The sequence below is a fragment of the Episyrphus balteatus genome, chromosome 4 (assembly GCF_945859705.1).
Source record: "Episyrphus balteatus chromosome 4, idEpiBalt1.1, whole genome shotgun sequence".
Taxonomy (NCBI): domain Eukaryota; kingdom Metazoa; phylum Arthropoda; class Insecta; order Diptera; family Syrphidae; genus Episyrphus; species Episyrphus balteatus.
This window is the reverse complement of record NC_079137.1, coordinates 10,341,609-10,365,569: the sequence shown is the minus strand read 5'-3', so window position 1 is coordinate 10,365,569 and position 23,961 is coordinate 10,341,609. Positions and strand designations below refer to the sequence as shown.

The 23,961-nt window shown below is 31.8% G+C and overlaps 3 protein-coding genes across 6 annotated transcripts in view; 1 reads left to right on the top strand and 2 right to left on the bottom strand.

The window, feature by feature from the left end:
• Positions 1-23,961, bottom strand: part of LOC129919457 (protein Lilipod) — a 147,200-nt gene that overhangs the window by 46,076 nt on the left and 77,163 nt on the right. For 2 of the 3 annotated variants that reach the window (XM_056000333.1, XM_056000330.1), the window contains exon 1: positions 9,868-10,024. In XM_056000333.1, the coding sequence (XP_055856308.1) occupies positions 9,868-9,939 (72 nt within the window). In that variant the 5' untranslated portion in view covers positions 9,940-10,024. Of the gene's footprint in view, positions 1-9,867; positions 10,025-23,961 lie in introns of those variants that run through there. The other variant, XM_056000332.1, reaches the window with a different exon arrangement.
• On the top strand, positions 13,436-15,088 carry LOC129919459 (transcriptional adapter 3-B). The gene has a single exon (XM_056000335.1). It carries the CDS (start codon positions 13,620-13,622, stop codon positions 15,024-15,026), a length of 1,407 nt encoding a protein of 468 aa, XP_055856310.1. The 5' UTR covers positions 13,436-13,619; the 3' UTR covers positions 15,027-15,088.
• On the bottom strand, positions 17,792-21,113 carry LOC129919463 (translation initiation factor IF-2-like). Of its 2 annotated transcripts, none has more exons than XM_056000343.1 (5): positions 20,972-21,113; positions 20,682-20,885; positions 20,367-20,621; positions 18,286-18,378; positions 17,792-18,047 (listed from the first exon to the last, which is right to left on the bottom strand). In XM_056000343.1, exons 1-5 carry the CDS (start codon positions 21,031-21,033, stop codon positions 17,795-17,797), a joined length of 867 nt encoding a protein of 288 aa, XP_055856318.1. In that variant the 5' UTR covers positions 21,034-21,113; the 3' UTR covers positions 17,792-17,794. The 2 variants fall into 2 exon arrangements, with proteins under 2 accessions (XP_055856318.1, XP_055856319.1); XM_056000344.1 differs by having other exon boundaries at positions 20,965-21,054.

Here is a 23,961-nt window from a genome sequence, read left to right as displayed (position 1 = left end):
ATATGTAAACACAAAGTAAAACTTTTTTTTAAGAAAGCAACAAAATTACTAATGGTAAAAAAAGCATTTTGCCTCCTTTTTGAGTCTGTCGCAATATTTTCTACCACAAAAAAAGTTTGGACGTAGAGAAGATTTTGAATCAATTTATGTAGGGACGTGGAAAATTTTTATATTTATGATCATATTTGATTCATGGACGCTGGAAATACGGTGCAGAAAACTTCTATGTATCAAATGTTATCCATGGGAGGTAAAGAAAATGCCTGTCTTTCTGATACAAAATTATGAACGTAGCTACTTTATTTTACCAGTTTGTATAGGGACAGTGAAGTTGTTAATAAAAGGTGGGAACCGATGAAGATAAAGCATACGTGTGAGATTATTGCAAATAGATTCCATTCCTTAAGAATGAAACGTCTTTGCTACCAACACAACTTGATAGGGCGTTTTTTTGTTAGATGTTTTTTCTTTTGTTAGATCTTTTGTTCTGGGTTAGTTTAGGAAGAAAGAAAACTTTTACTCGTTGTTAATTTCCAAAATTATTTCCAAGATTTCCGTGGCATTCGAATTGTTAGGACGTCCTGCTTGGGTGGTTATCCTTTTCATTAGCAGGTTGGGGTCAAAGTTGGTATTTATAAAAAGTTTCTAAACCGAATGGCCATGATACTGGTCAGGTTGGCCTAATTCTAACTTCCGTGAGGTGTGTCCGGTACATGTTCCCAAAATGTTTCTTTGAAAGAATTGGAGCTCTCTTTTCAGAAAAATTGAGTCCGTTGCCCGTTAAGTTTTTGATACAACAAAGAACGAATGTTTGCAAAATGGTCACAAGTACACAAGTTGTCGAAGTGAAATAGGTTATCAGTACTTCAAACCAAGTTAAGATCGACCCAGCTTTTATGTCACGAAAAAATATGAGTTCTGTTAGTACAGTATCAATTATACTGTGATAAGGAATGCAGATTACATGTTACATATATGAACATGTTTGTTAAAGACGAATTCTCCCCATGAATATTTTGTTTTATATATTTTGATCTAACCTTTTGAAAACATATTTAGCAATCACCACCATTCATCCAATGAATGTTGGTTATAAAGCTAACCGCATAAGTAAATCATCGATAAGTTTTAATGACACCATAAATATTGAAGCTGTTTCAGTGACCTTAACTGCCATTTTTTTGGTAAAGAAAAAGAACGTAAAACGGTAACCGATTAAGCAAATTCTTTTCAATTTTTGATAATGTTATCGGTTTGCTTTTTTTCGTAAGCAGATAGTATTATTTGCTAAAGGTAACATTTGTGATTATTATTCCATGTGTGCACCTGCGAAAAACACTTTCGCATTCAAATAAATCATTATAGCTCCCCAGTGAATAGGGGTCTTTTATAAAAAAAAAATTTAAATTATTCAAACAAAAAACAGGTCAGACCGTATACAGACATGTTCATAGATATAAATCATTTTATTGTTTTCCATTTCGATACTAGGTACGCCCGAAATATTTTTAATTTTATTGAAAATTATTTTTGAATAAAAGAAAAATTATTTGTTTTTCTTTTCGTTTTTAATTAATTTCAAGTAGTTCAAGTTAATTAGACTCGATCAAGAACACATATGTACGTGTGCCATATTTAAAAATGACCGTCAAATAGTTTTTTGTTTTTCAGTAAATAAAAAAGAACAACAAAAAAACTTAAACAAGCGCCAAGTAAATTGAAACGAATCCAAAGGAATTCTCTGCACTTTGTACTCTGTACTCGCTCTGCAATTTGTTTTTAAATGCAAATGAAATCCTGGTCAAAAGTCAAATCGATGAAATGCAATTGTCTGCCAAATTTTGTTTTATTTTCTTTTTTTTAGTGGTAGGTGTCTGCGGTGCGTAGATGTTAAATAATTTTTGGCAAACTTGCAAGTAAGTCTTGCAACATTTTACTTCATGTTTAAATTTATTTTCTTTTAGAGTAGAAACAGAAAATAACCAAATCAATTACTTCCGGTTATTAAAATTGAATTAGAACTATTAAAGATATTGAAAACAATTAACAAATAGGCCAGGAGTATGCTGTTGATCAACTCTAAATGGATATTAGAAGGTTAAATTTGCAATAAACCTATTTTCTCGTATATGCAGGAAAAAAGTGATTTAGTTGACGTTTAATATTTTAGTTTTTGTAAGAATATGAAAAGCAAGAGTAAACTGTTAAGCACTCCAAAAAACGGCTAGTGGATTTGTATTTTTAATAACATTTTTAAAAAATTAGATTTGGAGTTGCTTAAACATTTTTTCGAATAGATTTCGAGTAGATCGTACCTATATTTGATGGAAAGGAATTCTTATTTTGATGTAGGTCGTTTTCATTAAACAATCAGAAACGAGACGTTATTCCCTAGCTACCCTAGAAAAGTACCAAAGAATACCTTTGCTTAGTGCAAAAAAAGTAGAAAAGAAAGGAATATAATGGTTTAATTGTTTTATGAAAAACAATTCTCATTCTCATTTACACCTAAAAATTGTACACCTTTTTTATTCCGAACTGTTTGCAACAGGCTCATTAAACAAAGCTCATAGCTTGAATCGTTTGCCTGGTAAATGTTTTACACTTTCAATCGCTGGCATGCAATAAAAGTTATGTTATCAAAACTGTCAATGCACCCACGCTCTAATTTGGTCACCGATCTAGGTTGTTTGCGACCACCATTCTACGTACCTTACGTTAATGCATTTGGACTTTGATTTAGAAAGGAAAACAAAAATAAAACAAAAGTATCCCTGATTCCAGCTACATGCCAGAAATCGGGAGTAAGAACTTTAGGTTTCTAACCACATAGAGATGAGCGTTGAAAGAAAAGTCGACCCTTTTATGTATGGCATTACTGACATCCTCCACTTTAAATAGCAACTGACTTCGACTTATATATATTTGATCAAATTAGAAGTACAAAGATCCGACGAAGCCTACAAACACTCTCAAAAAAAGAGCTATCTGAGTTGAAAGGAATTTTCTATAGGTGTAATTGTGGGAGAAAATTATTATTATTTTTTTTTTTTTTTTGTATAATTGCCCACAGTGACAATTAAAGTGCAAAAATGTTCTTTAAAAATGTATTGGCCGACAAAAAATCATGAGGCAATTGCTCCATATACTGTGAATCTAAATCGATGATTTTTTTTTATGAAGAATATCTTTCGATTCAATTTATATGTGGCCGTTCTGCTTTTTAAAATTTCGTTTAAGTGTCGAAATGGGCATAATCGTGCATGAACAAGAAATGAACATAGTTTTGATTTCGTACACTTTTTTCGATTTGAGCGGTTCGAAAAGTTTGCGGGGTTTAGGTTAGGTTAGGTTATGCGCAGTGACTTTTTGCTAAAAACCGTTTGAACAGATGAATTTGTAGTCGAAACTCTTGAAGTTGCATGTAGGGAAACCGGTACAGCAAGAATTGTTTCCTGAGTTGGCCTGAGTAATGGAACAATAGAAAAACGGGAGTCTTGTTGCCGATTTCTGAGATCAACCCGGCGAACCCTACAGGAGGGTCACTAGTATGAAGCAGAAACGTTTGAGAGTTATGATACCCTTGACATCGAGAAAACTAAAGTTGGAAGAAGAAGTTATCTCTCTAACTAGTGTATAGAGGTAGAGACATATATTTAAAAACATTGTAAACAAAACGAAATTTTTTTTTTAAACATAAGAAAGTTGTTTAGTACTCCTTAACTCTTTCAGCCTTGGTGGTTAGTTATCAAACCATTTTTTCAAAATTTTGTATATAGGTATACCTTTTTTTTCATTCCATCTCGCGGATTCTTTTTAGTATGCTTATCACCTTTGTAAATTCATGCTTACTTGTATTTTTTTTAACATGCAGTACTAAAAGAGAAGCAGTTTGCACTATTGGATAGGGAAAATGTTACAAATTGTTTTGCCAAAAGGGAAAGACCTTCTTACATGATTTGTTTGATTTTCAAGTCAAATTATAAGTGTAACTACAGGTTTTAACAACCACTTTCTTTAAAATAACCACAAATATAATAATAAACAAAAAATTTTAAATTTTATATTTCACTCAAAAAGTGTGACTGAAAAAGTTAAACAAAAGTTACCTATGTAATTTATTATTATTATTATTCTTTATTTCATGTTAAAATGTATTACAATTTGATCTAGCCGGTTTACAAAAAATATATTGAAAAAAACAATAAGATTTAACAAGAAATAGATACAAGAATTTTGTTGTCTGAAGGACAAGTAGCAAATGCTCAATACAAACATTTTAAAATACAAACTAAAATACATTAATGGGGAGCTACAATTAAATAGAAATGTATTGTAAAATGAAATAACTTCAAAGTAACTAATTGAGAAACAAAAAAAGAAGTAATTATAAAAGATCTTCATTGTGAAAACATCAAAACAGTACAAAAATGAATTTAAGGATTAAAAATGTGAGCCATATGGATATGATCGAGTAAAAATAGCCAAGCTTTTGTTTTATTTAGAAAGGAAGTTCTAACTCTTTCGCATCTTAGATCATCAGGCAAATTGTTAAAAAGACGAGGGGCGTTAGCTAAATAAAAGTAAGCAAAATGAGTTTTCTTAACCCTAGGCACAGTAACTAAATTCCTGGTGTTAACTCTTAGATTATGGTTAGAATAAAGTCTATCTACATTATATCCTGATTTGTCAAAATACATTTTTAACACCTTGTAAACATATAAATGTCTCAGTGGAAGGATTTTAAGTTTCTTGAAAAGTTCAAAGCTAGGTGTAAGACGATGCACTTTAAACATAATCCTGATGGCATGTTTGTTTGATAAAAAGAGGATCTAATTTATTCGAATGCGTACCTCCCCAGTAAGATAACCCATACTGAAGTTTAGATTGAATTAAACCATTGTATACTGACTTTAAAATAGGTAACTGACAGTATAGACTAAGATGGTAAAATTGTCTAACAGCGTTGTTCAAGTAAAGCAAGTGAAACCAATTCCTTAAAACTTCCAAATCATTATTTATAATAGAACATAAATTAAGATAGCTGAGATCAGAATAAGATAACGCTGTATCGTCAGCAAAAGCTGTTAATTTACCACTGAAATTTTGAAGAAATAAGGAATTGATAAACACAATAAAAAGAAGTGGACCCAGCACTGATCCTTGTGGAACGCCCATGTTAATTAACTTGGTTGAACTGATACTATCTTTAATTTTAACTACCTGCTTACGGTTAACCAAGTAGGATGCCAGCCAGTCATACATGAAACCCCTAAAACCTGATTTGTATAATTTACTAAGTAAAAGCTGATGATCAACCATATCGAAGGCCTTGGTTATATCTATAAATAAAGCTGCAGGAATTACAGATTCATTCAAGCTCGAGTAGATTTCACTGCAGAACTTCAAAACAGCATCTTCTGTAGATCGTCCACAGCGGAAACCAAACTGCAACTCACTAAAAAAGCTAGTTCTATTCAGAAAAGAAACCATTCTTGACTTTATACCTTTCTCAAATATTTTTGAGAAGATTGAAAGAAGTGAAATGGGACGGTAATTATTCAAACATGAAGATTCACCTTTTTTATGAAGTGGTATTACAAGGGCAAGCTTTAGTGCATCAGGAAAAATACCTCTCTGAACACTAAAGTTAAAAATATAACTCAGAACATCAGAAATGTAAAAAGAAATATTTTTTAAAGTTTGACTAGAGATTGAATCCATTGAAGTAGAATTCAAATTTTTCATTCTCATGATTATGTTGTGAATTTCAACCGACGTGAATAATTCAAAACAGAAGCTGTCTGAATGAAAATTGTCATCTACAATGTTACTGATACAATGAAGACAGGAATTAACGGTTGAAGATTGACTTACAAAATTTGATATATTTAAAAAAGATTGGTTAAATAAGTTTGCAATTTCGATTGGTTCACATATTTGTGAATCATTAGTACAGATAACAATGTCAGCACTAGATTTATTAACATTAAGAATTTCATTTACGATTTCTTATTATTTTCTGGAATTACCATAACTATCAGCAAGTCTTTTTTTTATAGTACTCATCCCTACAAAAAGGGATTTCAAATTTTAATTCATTGCACAAAGTGTCATAATAGTTTTTAAGCCTTAAATTAGTAGACGGATCATCAGCTTTATATGCATCATCCCAAAACTCGAAATCAAATCATTTTTTAGAGCAATAAAATCGATTTATTATGATTAACAAAACTGCTAGTTTTAGATTTATTGACAATAGTGCTCAATTGAATGGTAGTAAGACAGTGATCTGTTATTTTTAGATCATGGACCATAGTTTTATAAGTAGTAGTATTACATCTATGAAGCCGTAGGTATAAAGATATGGTCTAAACATGAGCTATGTTCAGGTGTAATACGTGTAGGTTTCACGACTAAAGATTTAAAACCGAAAGCAGACATAAATATAAATCATTTTCTGATGTAACAGAAAGGAGATCTATATTAAAATCTCTTAAGAGAACCATATTCTTTGAACGTTGACTTTCTAAAAAAACTGAAAACTCATCCACAAAAGCACTTATAGTATAGCTGTGTAATCTAAAAACCCCAAAAAAACAATACATAACACCAAAAATTTTGAGATTCAAGCAAATTAAATCAGCACTGTCTAATCTAGGGAAAAGTGTTTCACATAAGATAATTCACATAATACGTTTTAAATGCTTTTAAAATCCTGCATATGAAACAAGCTAAAACACCACTCAACATCCATCCTAGCACTTATTTTGTCAGAGAGCGTTCGTGACCTCCAATTATAAGCACCTACTTAACTCACTCAATTAAGAGATTGATCTAAGATTAGAAATACCAAAAATTTCTAGGACCACATTTCTATAATTTAAATAAGACATGAGAACATTTGGCTTTGAAACAAATCCAGATGGACATTCAAAGAACACAGGACAATCCTCAGCATTTACTTGTATTTCAGTAGATACATCCAATATTCTAGTACCAAATGGTCTTTGATTTTGGGCTGAATGCCCGCTATGCAATGGATGGACCTTTTTCGCTATTTCCCCAACTAGGGTTAAGGCACCAGTATCCGGACAGTGTTAGTATTCGGATACTTTGTGACTTTTTTGCTATTAATAGGTAAATCATCCTAATAAATTCGAATAAAAGCGCAAATATACTTTCTCTGATGTATTTCACATATAAATGCAAAGTTTCAAGCAGATAACCTGAATAAATTAAGAGATATACTTCAATTGAGTGTGCGACATCAGTGGTGCGTTCTTTTATTCGACGATGTTAACTATTGTTAACAATAGTTAACTTTCTTCGTTCCTAAATGAGAAAAAAGTTAGAAAGTGTAACATCGTGACGTCACAACATCGTTCCTAAATCCAATGTTGAAGTGTCAAATAGTTACATTTTGTTACTTTTTCCAACTCAGCTCCTGGACTTGAGTTTCAATGTTAATCTGTCAAACACAACTAAATGAGGAAGAGAGGGGATGATGTGAGAAGAGAATTTCTTGTTTGTTTCCATATTTGAAATTATTGAATGCATATCTTTGTTTCAATTTGCTTAGAATTCAATTTTCAGTACCAAATTAATTCTTTCTTGTTTATTCATTCATAAAATTACTCTCAAAAAATTTTCTTTTGACAGATCAACACAATGTAACATTAGTCGTTCCTAAATCAAAGTTGAAATTTTCTAACAAAATCTAACAAAAACAAATACAACGATTTTTTTGACATAACAACAATAGTTAACTATATTCAATAAAAGAACGGACCACAGGTGTGAGGTCGTGAATATGATATTTTGTAAGAAAATAATAGTGATAGCATTTGCAAAAACTAAGAAAATTGAGGCCTGTTTATTAATTTTGTAACAAAATGAAACTGTTAGTTTTGAGTAAATATGATACATTTTGATAATTAATCAAAAAAATAGTCAAAAAGTTTTTTTTTAATAATATTTTTTAGTGTCCGGATACTAAAACTAAAATTTAAGACATTTTTTAGTTCCCGGACACAGTGTCCGGATACTGAAAATATGAGGGAAATGGAAAAATTGCATTTTTAGGCTCTTAAATTGTAGTTTGGTTCATATTTTGGGTTTTAATGCAAGAGAATTGCATTTCTCTCTAAATGTTTCAGTGTTCGGACAGGGTTACCTAAGTTAAAATAAGTGTGTCCGGATACTGAAAAACTAGATTCAGTTGCCGGACACCCTTGTTTCTAATGTAATTTAAAGTGTTTTTGTATCTATAAACTTGCTATCTTTTAATGAATGAATTCAGAAAACACATCAAAGACCATAGAGGATACGGATTTATATAAATCCAATTCTAACTTTGAGAGAAGCTGAAAACATTAGTAGGCAAGGAACAGCAGTTTTTAAACAAGAGTGCATTATAAAATGGTTTGAATAGCTCTAAAATTATTTGAAAATTACTGGCCAGGAATATAATTCCATTTATGATTCGAGTATGATATTAAATGGCGATGAAACCAGCTTTTGTCTCTACCCAAAGACTAGCAAAATTATACACGGAGAAAACATAACTCCAGGGATAACTTTACTTCTGGTTTATTTAATCATAATATAGTTAAGTATATTAGAAATCAGTTAAATGTACCAGAAATAAAGTTAAATATACCAGAAGTTAAGTTAGCCCTTATGCTTGATGACAAAGTGGAACATCCTGTGATGGACAAAAGTCACATTTAACACTAAAGTTAAGTGAATTTTGTTCCAAAATCTAGTTATTTTGTACGCATTGCCACCGAACACAACCCACATCATGCTGTTGACTCACGTTAGTGTCTTTAAATCCCCCTAATCTGATTGGGAAATAACAGTTCATGATTAGGATGCAAAAAATGTAGGGCAAGCACTTCCAAACTGAATTTTTCACTACTTTTAAATGAAGCAATAATGAAAAATATGGATATGGTGTTGACAATGTGATGTTATTGAGGAATGAGGACCCCTAAATTTTGTTGTCACCTTCAGTAATTATGAGTTCTGGAAATATTCGTTCCGTGCTTCAATTCTCTTTTCTTTTAACAAATATAAGCTGTTAGTGTGTCCTTGTTGTTAATAGCTTAGTGATAACTTTTATTAAAAACAATTTTAACCTTTAAAAGTACCTACCAAATTGTTTTTTTTTTTTTTCAACTTATAATTTTTTTTAAAAATTTTTTTGTGTATTAGAGTTATGTTCATATTTGTTTCAAAAAAAAAGATGTTTTAGTTCATAAAAACGAAAAAAGAACCATAATTTCATACAAAATTATCGTGTCCGGATACTAAAATAAATTTGTCCGGAAACTAAATTTTGCGTCCGGACCTCCGGACACTAGTGCAAATCGAACTTTTTTTATAATTTTTATTTTTAAATATTATAATGTTTTATTTAAAAGTTATGTGAATGTAACATTATTACAAAAATGCCAAACTTTAAGAAACTACCAAAATATTTGCTATAGCTTGAATAGCAATAAAACTATTCGACGTCAAAGTTCAAAAGTACCTTAACTGTCCGGATACTAGTGCCTTTACCCTACACAATTTTCTATTTTATGAGCAAAAAGGTTACTTAAATTTATTTATCAAAAAGACGTCAAACCATTGTTTCTGTTTGAAAATTAAAAAAAATAAAATAAAAACAAATCTTATCAAAGCTCCCTTATCTTAACATTATAATCTCAACAAAATAAAAAAAAGAGGCAATTTAAGGTCAATCTTGTAAGCGTGTGCTATAAAAAATACACACACAAAAAATAAACAAATAAATTAATAATTTAAATAATAACAAAACTATGAGTTTATTATAGGTAGATAGATTTTTTAGATACTTACGATATGTTCCCTAACTGTATTATGAAAAACTTGCAATTTTGGGTCTGTGATTTCTTCTTCCTCGTCATCCATTGCAATGGGTAAATATTTTATTGAACTTATTTTTGTAGCTTGAATATCTTGTGATTTCTTTTTTTTCCTTCAATAAATTTCACTTTTATAAACTTTTATATATTTGTTTTATTATTTTTTATCAAACAAACAAACGTAAGTAGGAAAAATTGATTTTTGATTCTTTTTTTTTTCTTTTTGGATTTCACAAAATTTCACTCCAGAAAACGCACTTCTTTTCTTTTTCTGCGATTTATAATTTGCGTTCTTGAATTTTTACGTGTGATGTTATTTTTTTTTTTTTTTTTTTTGTTTTCTATTACATTAATTTAAGAGAGAAGACTTTATTCTTCTTATTGAAAATTTAAAGACAAAAAATATAATAAAGTACAATAAAATTAATTCTCCGCTACATTAAACAAATTGGAACGCAACAACAAATTGAACTGAAATTTTTTTATCGAACTTCGAAAGTGGCTGGCTAACCAGCTGTCATGAATTTTTTTGGCAGATAGATTTTTTTTTTCTGTTACTTTTTTTTTGTTTTTTGAAATTTTGACAAATGCGATGTAATGCGATGAAATTAGGATGTGTTCAAAGAGTGAAGAAAAAATTTTCGGTGTCTAGATTTAGACAATGCAATTTAAGCTGGCAACTTCTGGAGTAAAAAGTGTAAACTTTGTTGATAGGTAAAAAACAAAAATAAGAATTTTAACCTGTATCACAGTTGCTTAACTTTATCATAGGGGTATTCACGATCTGATGCAACAGGCCTAGTAAAAATGTAAAATTTTATTTTTTTACAATAGATCGTGAACGCCCCTCTTCTTATCTATAGTAAATATTGAAGCATGAATGATGTTTTTTTTCCTCCACCGTTGCTTCTTCTTTTTTCCATTTTTTATAATTTAATTCTTTGTTTTGTTCGGGTTAATTAATTTTCACTAATTATTTTACATCAAAAGAAACTAAATTACGGGACATGAGTAGCGACAACCAGAATAAAAAAGGCAAACTGTTTATCATGGGCGACGCGACAGTGAGCTGCCATCTGTCAAAAATAATTTTACTCTATTGTATTTTTATTTTGCAATAGGGTTAGGGTATAGCAAAAGTGCAAGACCATTGTAAAATTTCAATCCATATATTTTGTTGTTGTAGTGTTGTAAGATTTTACACTTTTGCACTTTTGCAATGATACTAGACCAGTTGCATCGGATCGTGAATACCCCTCATATATTTTGTTGTTGTAGTATTGTAAGATTTTACACCTTTGCACTTTTGCAATAATACTAGACCAGTTGCATCGGATCGTGAATACCCCTAATGTTTTTTTTCTAAAGCGTTACAAACATTGCATATCTGCAGGATAAAAGCTTTGCATACTTATTGGTGAAAACATTGCATACTTGAGAGATGGAAACATTGCATACTTACAAGAACCTCATGAAACAGGCCTTATGAAAGTCTTCTGTCACTTGAAAATACAGCCTTATTCTGCTATTCGATTCACGTGAAATTCTAAAATAAGAAGCGTTTAAAAAGTGCTTAAAATAAAATTTAGACAATTTTTTTTTCTTTAGAATTTCTAAAACAGACAAAAAACACTTTTCTATCGAAAGTTAGAAGTTTTTGAGAGCCAATTTGACATGGTAAAGAAAGGAAATCCTTCGATTCACGTGAATCGAATAGCAGAATAGGGCTGATAGAAGGCTTCTTTTGAACTTATATTTGCAAGGCTTCTTCTAAACACTTCCAGATAGCCTTACCCAACTAGCACAACAGCTTCTATAAATTGAAATCTCGCTTTGTATACAGCTTATATTAAGCTTGCTTCAGAATTTAACTGCTTATAGAAGTTCAGACTTGTTTAACAACTTCTAATAAGTTGTTTAAATACTATTAAAGAAACTTAAACGAAGAAAGCTTGTTTTTCTTATTAGCCTGTTTAATGAATTTATAGAAGCTTTACAGAAATTACCAAGTTTTGTATTTGATTTTTGGTTTTGATATTAAATAATCTAGCTCGGACACTTTTTGGTTTTGACATTGAATAATTTAGCTCGGACATTTTTTTTGCTATTTGAACTGATTAAGTTTTTGATTTCATTAATGAATATACTAGGATGGCCGAGTGGGTAGAGTGGTGGACTACCACCAAGCAGATACGAAGTTCGATTCCTGGGTGTGGTAAAAAAATTATATACTCTTAAAATTATTATTAATAGATATACCTACTAAAAACTAATGGAATGTTATATATAATATGAGATCAAGATAAAATTCATGATTTAAAACCAGTTAAAAAAGAATTCTTTTTTGTTTTTGTAGTTTTTTTTAATTTCGATATAACATGTATTAAAGAGCTATACAAGCTCTTCCGAAGCTATCTGTCAAATCTCAAAGCTTCGGTAAAGGCTTGGCCACACCGGAGGGTACGCGGTAGAGGTACTGGTAACGGTACGGGTATTTGTATGGAAAAAATTCCAAACTGACACATCAACGTTCGGGTGTGGAATTTTTTTAATACAAATATCGTTGCCGCTACCCGTACCGCTACCGCGTACCCTCCGGTGTGGCCAAGCCTTAAAGGCTTGGCCACACTGGAGGGTATGCGGTAGCGGTACGGGTAGCGGTGAGGGTACTTGTATGAAAAAAATTCCAAACTGACACATCAACGTTCAGGTGTGGAATTTTTTTAGTACAAATATCGTTACCGCTATACCGCATACCCTCCGGTGTGGCCAAGCCTTAAAGCTTCGTTTGAGATCCTTATAGAGGGTCAAATTTGTATAACGTTCTCCTTTTTCCATGCCCAACAACCTTACTAAAGTTTAAAAGAAGCTGAAATGTAGCTTTTGTAATACCTTAACCGAAGCTGAAATGTTAGTTGGGTAAGCAAACCTACTTTTTTTCCAAAATGGATAATTTGCGTAAGTAAGCCTTAAGGCTTGGCCACACCGGAGGGTATGCGGTAGCGGTACGGGTAGAGGTAACGGTACTTGTATGAAAAAAATTCCAAACTGACATATCAACGTTCAGATGTGGAATTTTTTTCATACAAATATCGTTACCGCTACCCGTACCTCTACCGCATACCCTCCGGTGTGGTCAAGCCTTTAAACTAAACGTATGCAAACTATAGCTTGCCGAATCGAAGAAAATGGACCTTATGCAATTTTTGTAAAAGTAAAAATATTTTTTTTTCTGCTAGCGCTGTTGGATTGTGAACAAAAAATTGTTTTATAGACCTAATATTAAGTTTTATGCATTATTTTTTAAACCAATCACAATCACAAACCAATTGCACAGTTGAGAAAAACAAAATATTTGTACTCAAGTACTTTTGCAAAAAGTAACCAATGTAGTAACGGCCTTAAAACAAATTAAAAAGAAAATTTTAAACCTTCACTCTATGAACACATCCCCACCAAACAAACATAAAAACGCTACTCACCTGAACGCCAAAAGAATTTGACACATTTTTTTTTATTTTTTTGTTCATCAAAAGAAAAAAAAATTCCCATGATCGATTTTCTTTTTTTTTTCTTTTCTGTGTTTCCGCATATTTTATCTATGTAAAAAAATCAATTAATATTCTTTGCCACTAATTAAATAAAAACAAAATTAAACAATAAACAAAAGAATTCAATAAAATCTTTTATCTTCTCAAGATAAACCAAACAAAACAAAAAAAAACAATGTTCAACAAACGAACAATAACATCGGCAAAAAGTCGCACTAGCAACTTCAGCCAACCCTCTCCATCGTCATCGAAAATGTCAGGCAAAGTGATACCCAACAATGTCATTGCTCCCGAATCCCCCGAAACCGAAGGAACAATAAACATTCCTCACATTAAAATCAAAGACAATAGTCGTTTGCTTCCCAAATACACAGCTGCTTTAGAACGCAGCAAAGATGACCAATTACCCGCTGAAGATTTGGACAGTGTCCAACGGGAATTAGAATCACTTCTAACAAATGTCGCTCTTCGTTATCGAGTACTCAAGGCAGAATGTGATGCCATTGACAGAGATGAAAAACGTTTCGATCGACGTCAAAAAGCCCAAGTTGATAAACCGCCGCATTCGCCGGGCAAGCGAAAGCGCGCCGAAGAAAGTCGAAAACCAAAGATACCCCATTTCAAGTTGACCAAACAAAAACAAAGTTCTGCCCATAGTCCGGCTCAATCTCAGAACACTGACGACAGTATGGATGCGTTGCCCACTTCACATTTGCACAAAGATCAGAATAAGGTTACTATGCTTAAAAATGATATACCCAATAAATTTTGGTTATCTGTTGAGCCATATTGTATGCCAATCACGAATGAAGATCTTAGATTGTTGGATGATTTGCTTGAGCAATATTCGGGTCCATTGGTTCCACCAATTCCCGAGTTGGGAGCTCATTATTCCACAACTTGGGCTCTGGAAGATCTCAAAGAAGAAGAAAACAATTCAAATCCGAATGTAAATTCAAAGTCTAGATCGAAAAACAATTCCAACAATGAAGTTATGTCTTTGTTGAGAAAAGGGGAACAATTAATGGGTGAAGGAGTCACTGGACCTCTTACCCAGCGTTTGGTATCGGCTTTTCTCGAAGAGAATCTTATTGGCGATGTCATGTCGAATATCGACAGTAATAGTAGCTCAGATAATACAAATTCAACCAATTCGACTCTTTGTTCATTGTCTCTTTTAAAAAATGGAATTGATTTGGAGAAACGTGTTAAACAGGAACTCATTGAACAAGGTCTTTTAGAAACAGAAGAATTTGTTAAACCAGATGAAGATGAAGTTTACTCAGAAATCAAACGAGTAACAGCTGAATTGTCATCGATTGCTGAATATAATTCGACTGAATTGAGGAGATTACAAGAAGCTGCCAAATGTGAAATAAAACGTTTGGAAATCAAAAGGAAGTTGGATGTTGTTGATCATGAAATATTGGAGGCTTACAAGCGCACAGTGCAGGCGAAACAGAAGAGAAGAGTACTTACGAATGAAGAGCAAGAGGAAATCTTTCGGTTGACATCGGAGCAGAAGAGATTGTCAGATCAGTTGGAGAAGGCACCGAATCCGGTGCTTAGTTTTAATGATTAGGTTTTAAGGAGTTCACACGTTGTTTTGGGTGTGGATTTATATTATTTTTAGTTTTTAAAGAAATAAATGAGTCAACAAATTCAGGAAAATGTTTATGAATTGTTGTCTTCTTTTATGGAAATAAAGATTTTTTTCTTCTTCATTTATGAATTTGAATCCAATTTTTTTTAATGGAGATTTCGAAAGCATATATTTCTGTCCCCCTGACTTGGGTGAAGTAAAGGAAGTCATATCCAAATTCAAGTCCAATTAAAGCTGCTGGAGCTGTAGGTATTGCTGCCTATTTAAAGCAGCAGGCGAGTTATTAGGCTTGGGAGGATGCACCTACTCATCTGCCGAATATAGTCAGAAAAAAGCATATCCGCAGAATGGAACCTTAGCATTCTTTGGCGAGTTCTTTAACAAAGAATAATAGAGAACTCTGATTTCGGATTCATTCCACCATCTTTCAAAATTCCGTCCGTGCTTGCATCGTGGCGCTTTTGTAAACAACGAAGCAGAAGCGATAAAAATTGGTTTTAAAGCCAATCAGGACAAAAATCAAGTATATGATACTCTCAGAAATAGACACTAGGGTGGTCCAAAAATATTTTTTTTTCGATATTTGGTCAAGCCATCTGCTAAATGTGTTCCACTTATCTATACCATTAATGTAGTGTCGCTAACTTAAGCGGAAAAAGGTGCTAGTAACAGTTCAATGTTTAGGTTTTGTACGTAATCTTGATTTTTTTTTTCATTTTTTTTTTTTTGTAAAACATTTTATTTAAGTTTTACTTGTCTTTATAAAACAAAATATTATTTTTTCGAAAAAAATGTGAGCAATAAATAATTAATAAGCAAAAAGTGCAAATAAAGTCTATCACAGCTGTTCTGATTTCCGTTCGAATTCTATTTTCTCCCGTTTTCAAATTTTAGCTGTTCCGAAAACCGTATTCGAACACATTTTGCGAATTCATGGGTGTTTCGAAAAACGAACGTACCTACAATCCGACAATTTTTTGCCGTTTTCCATATCCTCTAACAAAAAAGTCGAATGGAAATCACAACAAACGTTTTCAATCCGTAAGGATTCAATTTTCGTTTCCGTTTTCAAACTCAAACGAATATTAGAACAGCCGTGTATGTACTACTTCAATAAAAACGCATGTGTGCTGTTGACGAAATTTACTTTCTAGCAATTTTTTACTTTTTTTTTTCAAAATTTTTCAATATCGATCAGCACCCCCAAAATTTAACAATATGATAAAAATAATTTGTACTATGAAGCATTTTTTTAAATTCAAATCTATGGAGTTTGGTATTAACGAAATAAGTCCATTCAAAAATGAGTTAAGTATGCAGAACTATTTAAAAAAATCTTTTTTTTGTTTTGTCTTAACAGCATAACTGTAAGTAAACTAGTTCCAAAGATATTCAATGGTCCTAACCACACTTAACTCCTTTTTCTAAAATTATGTGTGATCATGATGGCATAACTCCAACTTGTGCTGTTTTGACCAATCAAAAATGTTTGAATTTTTAAATAAGTGTTTTTTTTTTTTCAAAACAGCACAACTCAGTTCCTTCGGATTCCATCACTGGAAATGACGGGAAAATATTTTAATCGATTGATTTGTTTAAAAAAAAAAAACAAAAGTAAATCGCGGGTAAGTCCGTAAAATTTAAATTCTTAAAAAAATTTATTCTAATATTGTCACTAAAAACACAACTCGAAATAATCTTATTCTTGAACGAAAAATAATTTGGCTAAAACAACATATCTCACTAAAACATATAAATACACTCGAAAATTAATTTTTTTTACTTTATTTATGTAAATATTATTTAAAAATAAATTGCATCCCAATATATTTGTATTAAATAAACTGGATTTGCAGGAATTTTTCTAACTTTAAAATGCATTTATCTCAAAACGACGATTTTGGACTTAAGTTGTTAATAACAAACTCCATAGAAATGTAAAAATTAGTTTACAAATTTTTCAAAAATGTAAAACATTTGACCAATTTTGCTCTTCAGTGTATATCTTTATAGCGTGTTAAGTTTTCGAATAATTTGAGACGGTGGTTTTGATCCAAAACATGTCTTCCCAAACTAATTTGCATAAACGGAGGGAAATTATTTAAAAGCGAGTAAGTTAACAAAATACAAAAAAACAATTCAAAACTAGTGAAGACTTCTTCAAAAATTTGAAGTTTTAGATGTCAAAAACGTGGTGAATAATACCGATTATTAGACAATTTTAAAACAAACACCCCTATTCTCCCCCACATTCACAACTTATAGCAGTCACAAAAATTCTCAGTTTTGGTCTCCTATGGAGCAGACCACAACTCACAACAACTTAACGAAGAATTGTGACTCTCACAAATTCTGACTGTGGGGGAGAATGGGATATAAATCTAGTTTTCGTTAAGACTAGTTTTTAAATTAGTTAGTCAATATTATAGCAGTAAGTTTTTATTATTAATTTGCGTTATTCATAAATGTTTACAAAAATAAACAATTGAAACTGTCTTTGATAAAGGAGCAACAACATTTTTCGTATGTCAAAACACAATTCGGTCAAGAAGCTGTCATAAATTAATGGGAAGGTAAAATGATAGAGGCGAAAGCGACAAAAATAGTAAAAAAACATCAAATTTGCCATCTCAAACGATCGACTTCGTATTCGATAATCAGGCAGTTGGAGATTCCTGGGCCTTATATTAATAACCATTATTTGAGAAAACATAAACTAACAAGCAGTTAAAGACAAATTTTAAATTTCAAGTTGTATTAAAATTTAATTTTAAGTATTTTGGTAAATCATCTGGGGTTTTGTTGTTTTTAAGATCATTAAGCATAGATTGCAGAAACTTAATTCTGTTCTCTTTTCTCACTAACTTTCGTCTTGATACCTTTAGTATATTATTTTTCTTCGCATACAAATCCTTGTAGAATAAACATTTTCTTTTTACTGTTGTGAGACTGGCTGTCTCGACCTCAAACTTCCGTTCAGGGCTCCAAGTAGGTTTTATGCTAATACAGAAAGTAAAATATAATAACATTTTTTTATAATAAGAAAAATCGGTGTTGTTTGGCATAAACATGATAACTCTACATTAAAAAAAAAGTCATTAAAACTTTTTGCCTAAATTTAATATTTTAAAAAGCAATTTAACAATATTTTTATAAGCATTTGAAAATGAAAAATTTCCATTTTGTCAGTTATCATATTTATACCATTATACCACAGAAATATTTTTTTTTTAATTACTTTTCAGCCAACGTAGCTTTATGTGGACTTGATGTTACATCTTCCGGTGCAGGGGGCGAATTTTGTGGGGAATACAAGATTATGTCGCTATACCTATTTAAAGGTTTGCAATTTTTATTTATTGCCTTAGTACAAGCAGAACTTAAAATAACTTAAACTTAAAATATAACTTAACTCTAAGATATAGCAAGGGCACCTGAAATGCACCAAGAATTGCATAGGTTGCCGTAGTCATTACGGTGATGGGATTAGAGGAAAAAAGGCACCGAGTTTAGCTGGCGGGTGTGTTTGTATGGGAAATGGGAGATAAGTTTTGGATCAAATCAAGACAACCCATGATACAATTTCTTTGGCGTCAGGCAATATGGTCTTAAGCGGCAAATCGCAGTTTTTCAGAAAATGAGATTGAAGTTTGAGAAATGCATGCAAATCGATAACTTTTTGAGTACTGGTCCGCTTAATTTTATATGAAGCAGTTGTCTCAGACAACACTAAAGAGAAAAAAGGGCTTATATTACGCAATCAAAAATCCAAAAATGCAATTTTGTGACTCATGAGGGTCTAAAAATTTAAGAGTTTGTGTCGATCCTCATAAGGAGGAACATAAGTTCAAAGAATCTTTCTAAACAAAGACCAAGTAGAGCGAAACGGAAAAATCGATGCTGAACATTTTTAATACATTCGATGAGGGTTTGGCAGTAAGGTGATTAAATTTGGGAGGCATATGGACAAAGTCTTTCGACTTTGCTAACTCAAGATCTGAGTTAGCTTTATTAATAATACTGTTCAAGTGGGTACAGAAAAATTAAATTGAGTATCGAGAACAGCACTCAGATCACGAATAGAAGTATGTATTTATCAGCCATTGTCTATGAGAGGAAATGAAGTGTTTTCTCTAAAAAATTGTTTTGGCACCAAGCATAAAGAATATATTTTTGTCTGTTTGCAGGATCAGTGCATCTTAAGGTGAGGACATTATTTTTAAAATTCTCAAAGCATCGACACACATTAAGACATTTTCTGATAACAATTTTGTGTACATGTCTTTGGGATAGTTTTATTCTATGTATCTAGATCAACAAAACAAATGTTAAAATGTAAGTAACGATTATTGTGTTTGAAAATATAAATTCTGTTCCCAAAGTCCTTCAGAATGAACGAAATGACTTAAAGAAAGAAAACATTTTTTTTTTTGGGAAGTAAGACATGTTTTCAAAAATAAAAGCAGGAAAGCGAAGCGCTTTTCTGATAAGTTGGCAGAAGTAATTAAGTAAGAATTTCAAATCCGAAATCGTACTTTAAAGTCAACGTGGGTTAAATTCAACAAGGATTTTTAGAGCCTTCATGCTTCGTGATTTGAGTAGTATGTTCGGCACTTTAGGACCAGATAAACTGTTTCCGTTTTCAAATGATGTAATAAAACAAGGATCAACAAAACTGATAGAAAAGAAGAATAAAGACTCTCCAGTTGGTTTCTAAAAAATATAAAAAATATACTTCCGGTTAGCTCTGCCAGTGGAAAATTTTTAAAAAATACCTGCTGTTTTAAATTTTTTTGTTAGTAATTATAGCTTTTACGGTGCAAACCCCAATTTTGTAGCTCTATCTATTCATTTGGATTATTTTAAGGTTTTATAAATACAAGTTAGCTCAAAAGTTAACTTTCAAAATACGAAAAAATGCAAATTTTTTTTGCAGATTTTGAAAAAACATAGACCGAAATGAATCGCTTACATTCCCAATTTTGTAGAAAACTAGTTGAGCTACAAAATCGAGGTTTTAGACTATACAAAAATTCGTTTGAAAACTTTCATTTTTTTAGTTAATGTTGTTAAGGCTTAAGGCTATGTTCAAGTCTAGGAGATGGAAGGGGCCTCCAAACAAATTTGGATTCGGGGCCCCCAAAGGGCTAGCTACGCCAAAAGACTACCTTGTGGGAGGCCGGAAAGACAGACGGAAAAGACTTTGAAAAACAATCTATGAAAACAATTTGGTGAAGGTCAATTAAACGGTAATAATATGCAAAAAGTGAAGAAAACAAAATTTTTGACCATAAACCTAATAACATAAAACATAGATACCTTTCTTCAACGTCATTGGCAGGTTGTTGTTGCGAGTCGATCTCGATGATGGGTTCTTTTTCGATAATGGGTTCTTCTTCGATAATGGGTTCTTCTTCGATAATGGGTTCTTCTTCGATAATGGGTTCTTCTTCGATAATGGGTTCTTCTTCGATAATGGGTTCTTCTTCGATAATGGGTTCTTCTTCGATAATGGGTTCTTCTTCGATGATATCAGTTGGATCGACTTGAACTATATCAATTGGTGGTTCATAACTGAAATAAGACAATAATAAATTTTGAATTTCTTTTGAATAACTGATTAATCAATCATACTTTTGTTCCTGCATTTTAGGAAAAATACTTGGAACTGCATCCTCTTTCAAACCCATCCTTGTCCCAAGCCTTAGGATGAATTTCTTTTCAAAGTGTACATCACAAATGACAAACCGACGGAGTTTGTTTATATCAATCATCTGGCCATTGAGAGATTCAATGGCATGTCTCCAGTCTTCTCTGATTTTGCCTTTACGAAGTAGGCTAATATATTGATGGAATAAAAACGATTTAAGGTAGGTATACTTTGAGAATAAAAATATGTAATTAAAAATATACTAACTACTAACCGGTGAATGGACACATATTGTTTTAGTTTGTGCGAATCGCATCCTTTAATGGAACATCTCATTTTTATTTTTTTTTGTTTTTTTTCGGCGTTTTTGTAGATACAAAAAAAAAAACAAACAACTATAACATTGGCCGTGTTCAACGCAAATTACATGAAAGTTCTGAATTTTTTTGAGGATTTGATTGGTCAAATGTCACAAATGTGACATTTGCTTCTGGCCAATCAGAGGCTTTGAGAATTCAGAACTTAAGTTCAGATTGCATGCGTTGAACCCGGCCATTGAATGGTGTGAACCTACTAAAGTCATGTTTACCTGAGTATGAAAGGAAAGAAATTTTGATAAAAGTTAGTTTTTTTTTAAATCACGTTTACCTATCACTTTTTATATTTTTTGTTTTGTTTTATTCGATTCATGATTTATCCATAAATATTTCTCTCAAAGAAAAAAAAAATATCAAAGAAAGAGGAACAAATTAATGAGCAATATAATAGGTGTGTTTTTTATTACCACCGGTCTTAACTAGACAAAAAAAAACGCAGTCCCCTTCAAGCAAGAAAACGGAGTCCAGAAAAGACAGTCCGACCTCCGACCGAGAAAAGCGGGGTTGCACTCACACACTTGCAACTTTTTGTGTATGAACACAAAGTCTAAGAGAATCGTGGTGAAAACTGAGAAAAGGAAAAAAAAAGTAGACAGACATAGCCAACAAGAGCAAAAGCGTCATTTTGTTATTTTTTATTGAAGTGTTTAGTCGCGTCGTGTCTCGTGTCGTTGTTAATAAAATATAAGTGTAATTATAAACAATTATATCAAATTATTAACAATATGGAAACAAAAAAAGGTATGTTGTATATATCGCTCAAAGTGTTTGGATTAAAATGATGTGTTTCTGTTTGTGTTGTAGATGTAATCTCTAATGATGAAGAAAAAGGCAGAAGGTGAAACATGCGATTGGGCATCTAAAGAAACACCAACAACAGCAGAAACAACAAATAAAATGAAAAAAATGTATTCTATTTTATATTGTATATATTGTGAAAATTTCGTTTGCCAAAATTAAATAAAAAAAAAAACAGTTTCAGTGAAAAAAAAAAAATCTAGTTCTTTTTTTGGTCGCAAATGTGAAACGTCATCCCTTTTTTATTCCTCTTTCTGGTAGGTTTTCGCTGCTCCGACTCAGGTCCGCCTTCGGCTCCGTTTTCTCGGAATGGAGATTTTCACCACACCAATACATATGCAATCGACTTCGCGGTGATTATAATTTCCATACTAATTTGAGCCGCCTTCGGACCAGTTTCTGATCCGAAGTCGGACTCAGCTCCGCCTCAGGCGGAGCGGATTCGGACCGAGGTCGGACCTGTTTGCTTGAAGGGTCTTAGCCCCTTGGGCTTAGTTGTTTAGCCCGGAGATTTCTCTGGGCTTAACTTTTTGAAGAGTTTTAAATCTGTGCTACCAAACAAACTTTTTTATAAATTGTTTAGAATTTGTTTAAAAACGTGAAAACTGACGTTTGGAAGGACAAAATGTATTAAAATAGTTTTGCTAGCATACATTAGGTGTGTTTTTTTGTTTATCTATATAGATTTTGTGCAAAAAAACGACATCGGGATTTTTGAAATCCATGCAAACATTTGGCACCACTGTACATATACTTTGGCAGCTGTCTATTAAAAATGTTGCTTTTGTTTTTTTTTTTATTTTAACTCCGAAGTGGGAAGGCCATTACATCCATGTTGGATGCAAACAAAAATTTTCATATGGCCATGGCATCCATGTTGGATTCAAAAAAATTGTTTTTTCACAAAAAACCAAAAATTATCTGTATATTCTTAGCTACATTTTAAGACCATGACCATTAACATTAGTTGCGTCGTTCTTGTGTTATAAGCGTTTGAAGGTAGCCATATTGAATTTTTTTTTTATTTTTTAAAAATCAAATGTGAAAACTTTTTTATTTTTATTTCTAATTTTTCGAAAAAACTTTGGTAATTTTATATATATATCTGTTCAACAATCTTATCAGGATCCATTTAAGACTTTTATCTGAAAAGTACATTGCATATATCTCGAGATATTAACATTTCAATGCAACCATGTCAAACAAATTTTTGATTATTTTTTTCTATGAGAGTTGTTTTCAAACCTCGTTTTCTCCGCTTTTTTTTTTTTGTTAATATTTTCAGATATTTCTGTATGAACACAACAATTAAACTACCTTGGCACTACTGTTTTTATCGAGAGAAAGTAAAATCTGGATAATTATCTGGATTTTTCAAAAATCTATACAGATAAAGTTTTTGTTGTTTTTAACACGTAAATTGTTTTGATTTCAAAAATCTCGATGTCGTTTTTTTGCACAAAATCTATATAGATAAACAAAAAAACACACCTATTATTGTATCTCTTTGTAAAACATTACATGAAAATTACAAGAAAAGGACGAAAGCAAAAAATATGACAACTCTAAATTTTTGTTGTGTCAGCTGTTTTCGGAACATTCAATATACAGTGCTGCCAAGATTTCAGGTTAAGCCCCGAGGCGTTTTTTTGTCCACTTAAGACCGGTGGTAATAAAAAACACACCTTATATCAAGTGTAAAAAATGTTATGACCAGTTTTTCGCCGTTATGGTCAAAGGTCAAAACAGACGTTGAACAGTTTTCAATTTGTGCTTCCAAACTATTTTTTCATAAATTGTTTAGAATTTGTTTACAAACGTGGAAACTGACGTTTGGAATGACAAAATGTATTTAACTAGTTTTTTTTTTGTGTCTGCTGATTCGGAATTTGCAGTGCTGCTGCCAATATTTCAGGTTAAGCACCAGGGTGTTTTTTTATCCAGTTCTTCTAAAAAAAAAAACAATGCATTTTTTATGGGACATTTTTTTGAGACAAAAAAAAATTTTTTTAATTCGCCACAGCTAAATGGAAAAACGTATGCTCACCACGATTTTTTTCTCGTAAAGCTACGTATACAATTCTTCTAG

Coding starts and splice junctions, on each gene's coding strand:
- LOC129919463 (XM_056000343.1), bottom strand. CDS start 21,033: ATGAGATGTTCCATTAAAGGATGCGATTCGCACAAACTAAAACAATAT. Junction 20,622..20,681: donor CCTAAAATGCAGGAACAAAA/GTATGATTGATT, acceptor GTCTTATTTCAG/TTATGAACCACCAATTGATA. Junction 18,379..20,366: donor GCCAATGACGTTGAAGAAAG/GTATCTATGTTT, acceptor ACCTTTAAATAG/GTATAGCGACATAATCTTGT.
- LOC129919459 (XM_056000335.1), top strand. CDS start 13,620: ATGTTCAACAAACGAACAATAACATCGGCAAAAAGTCGCACTAGCAAC.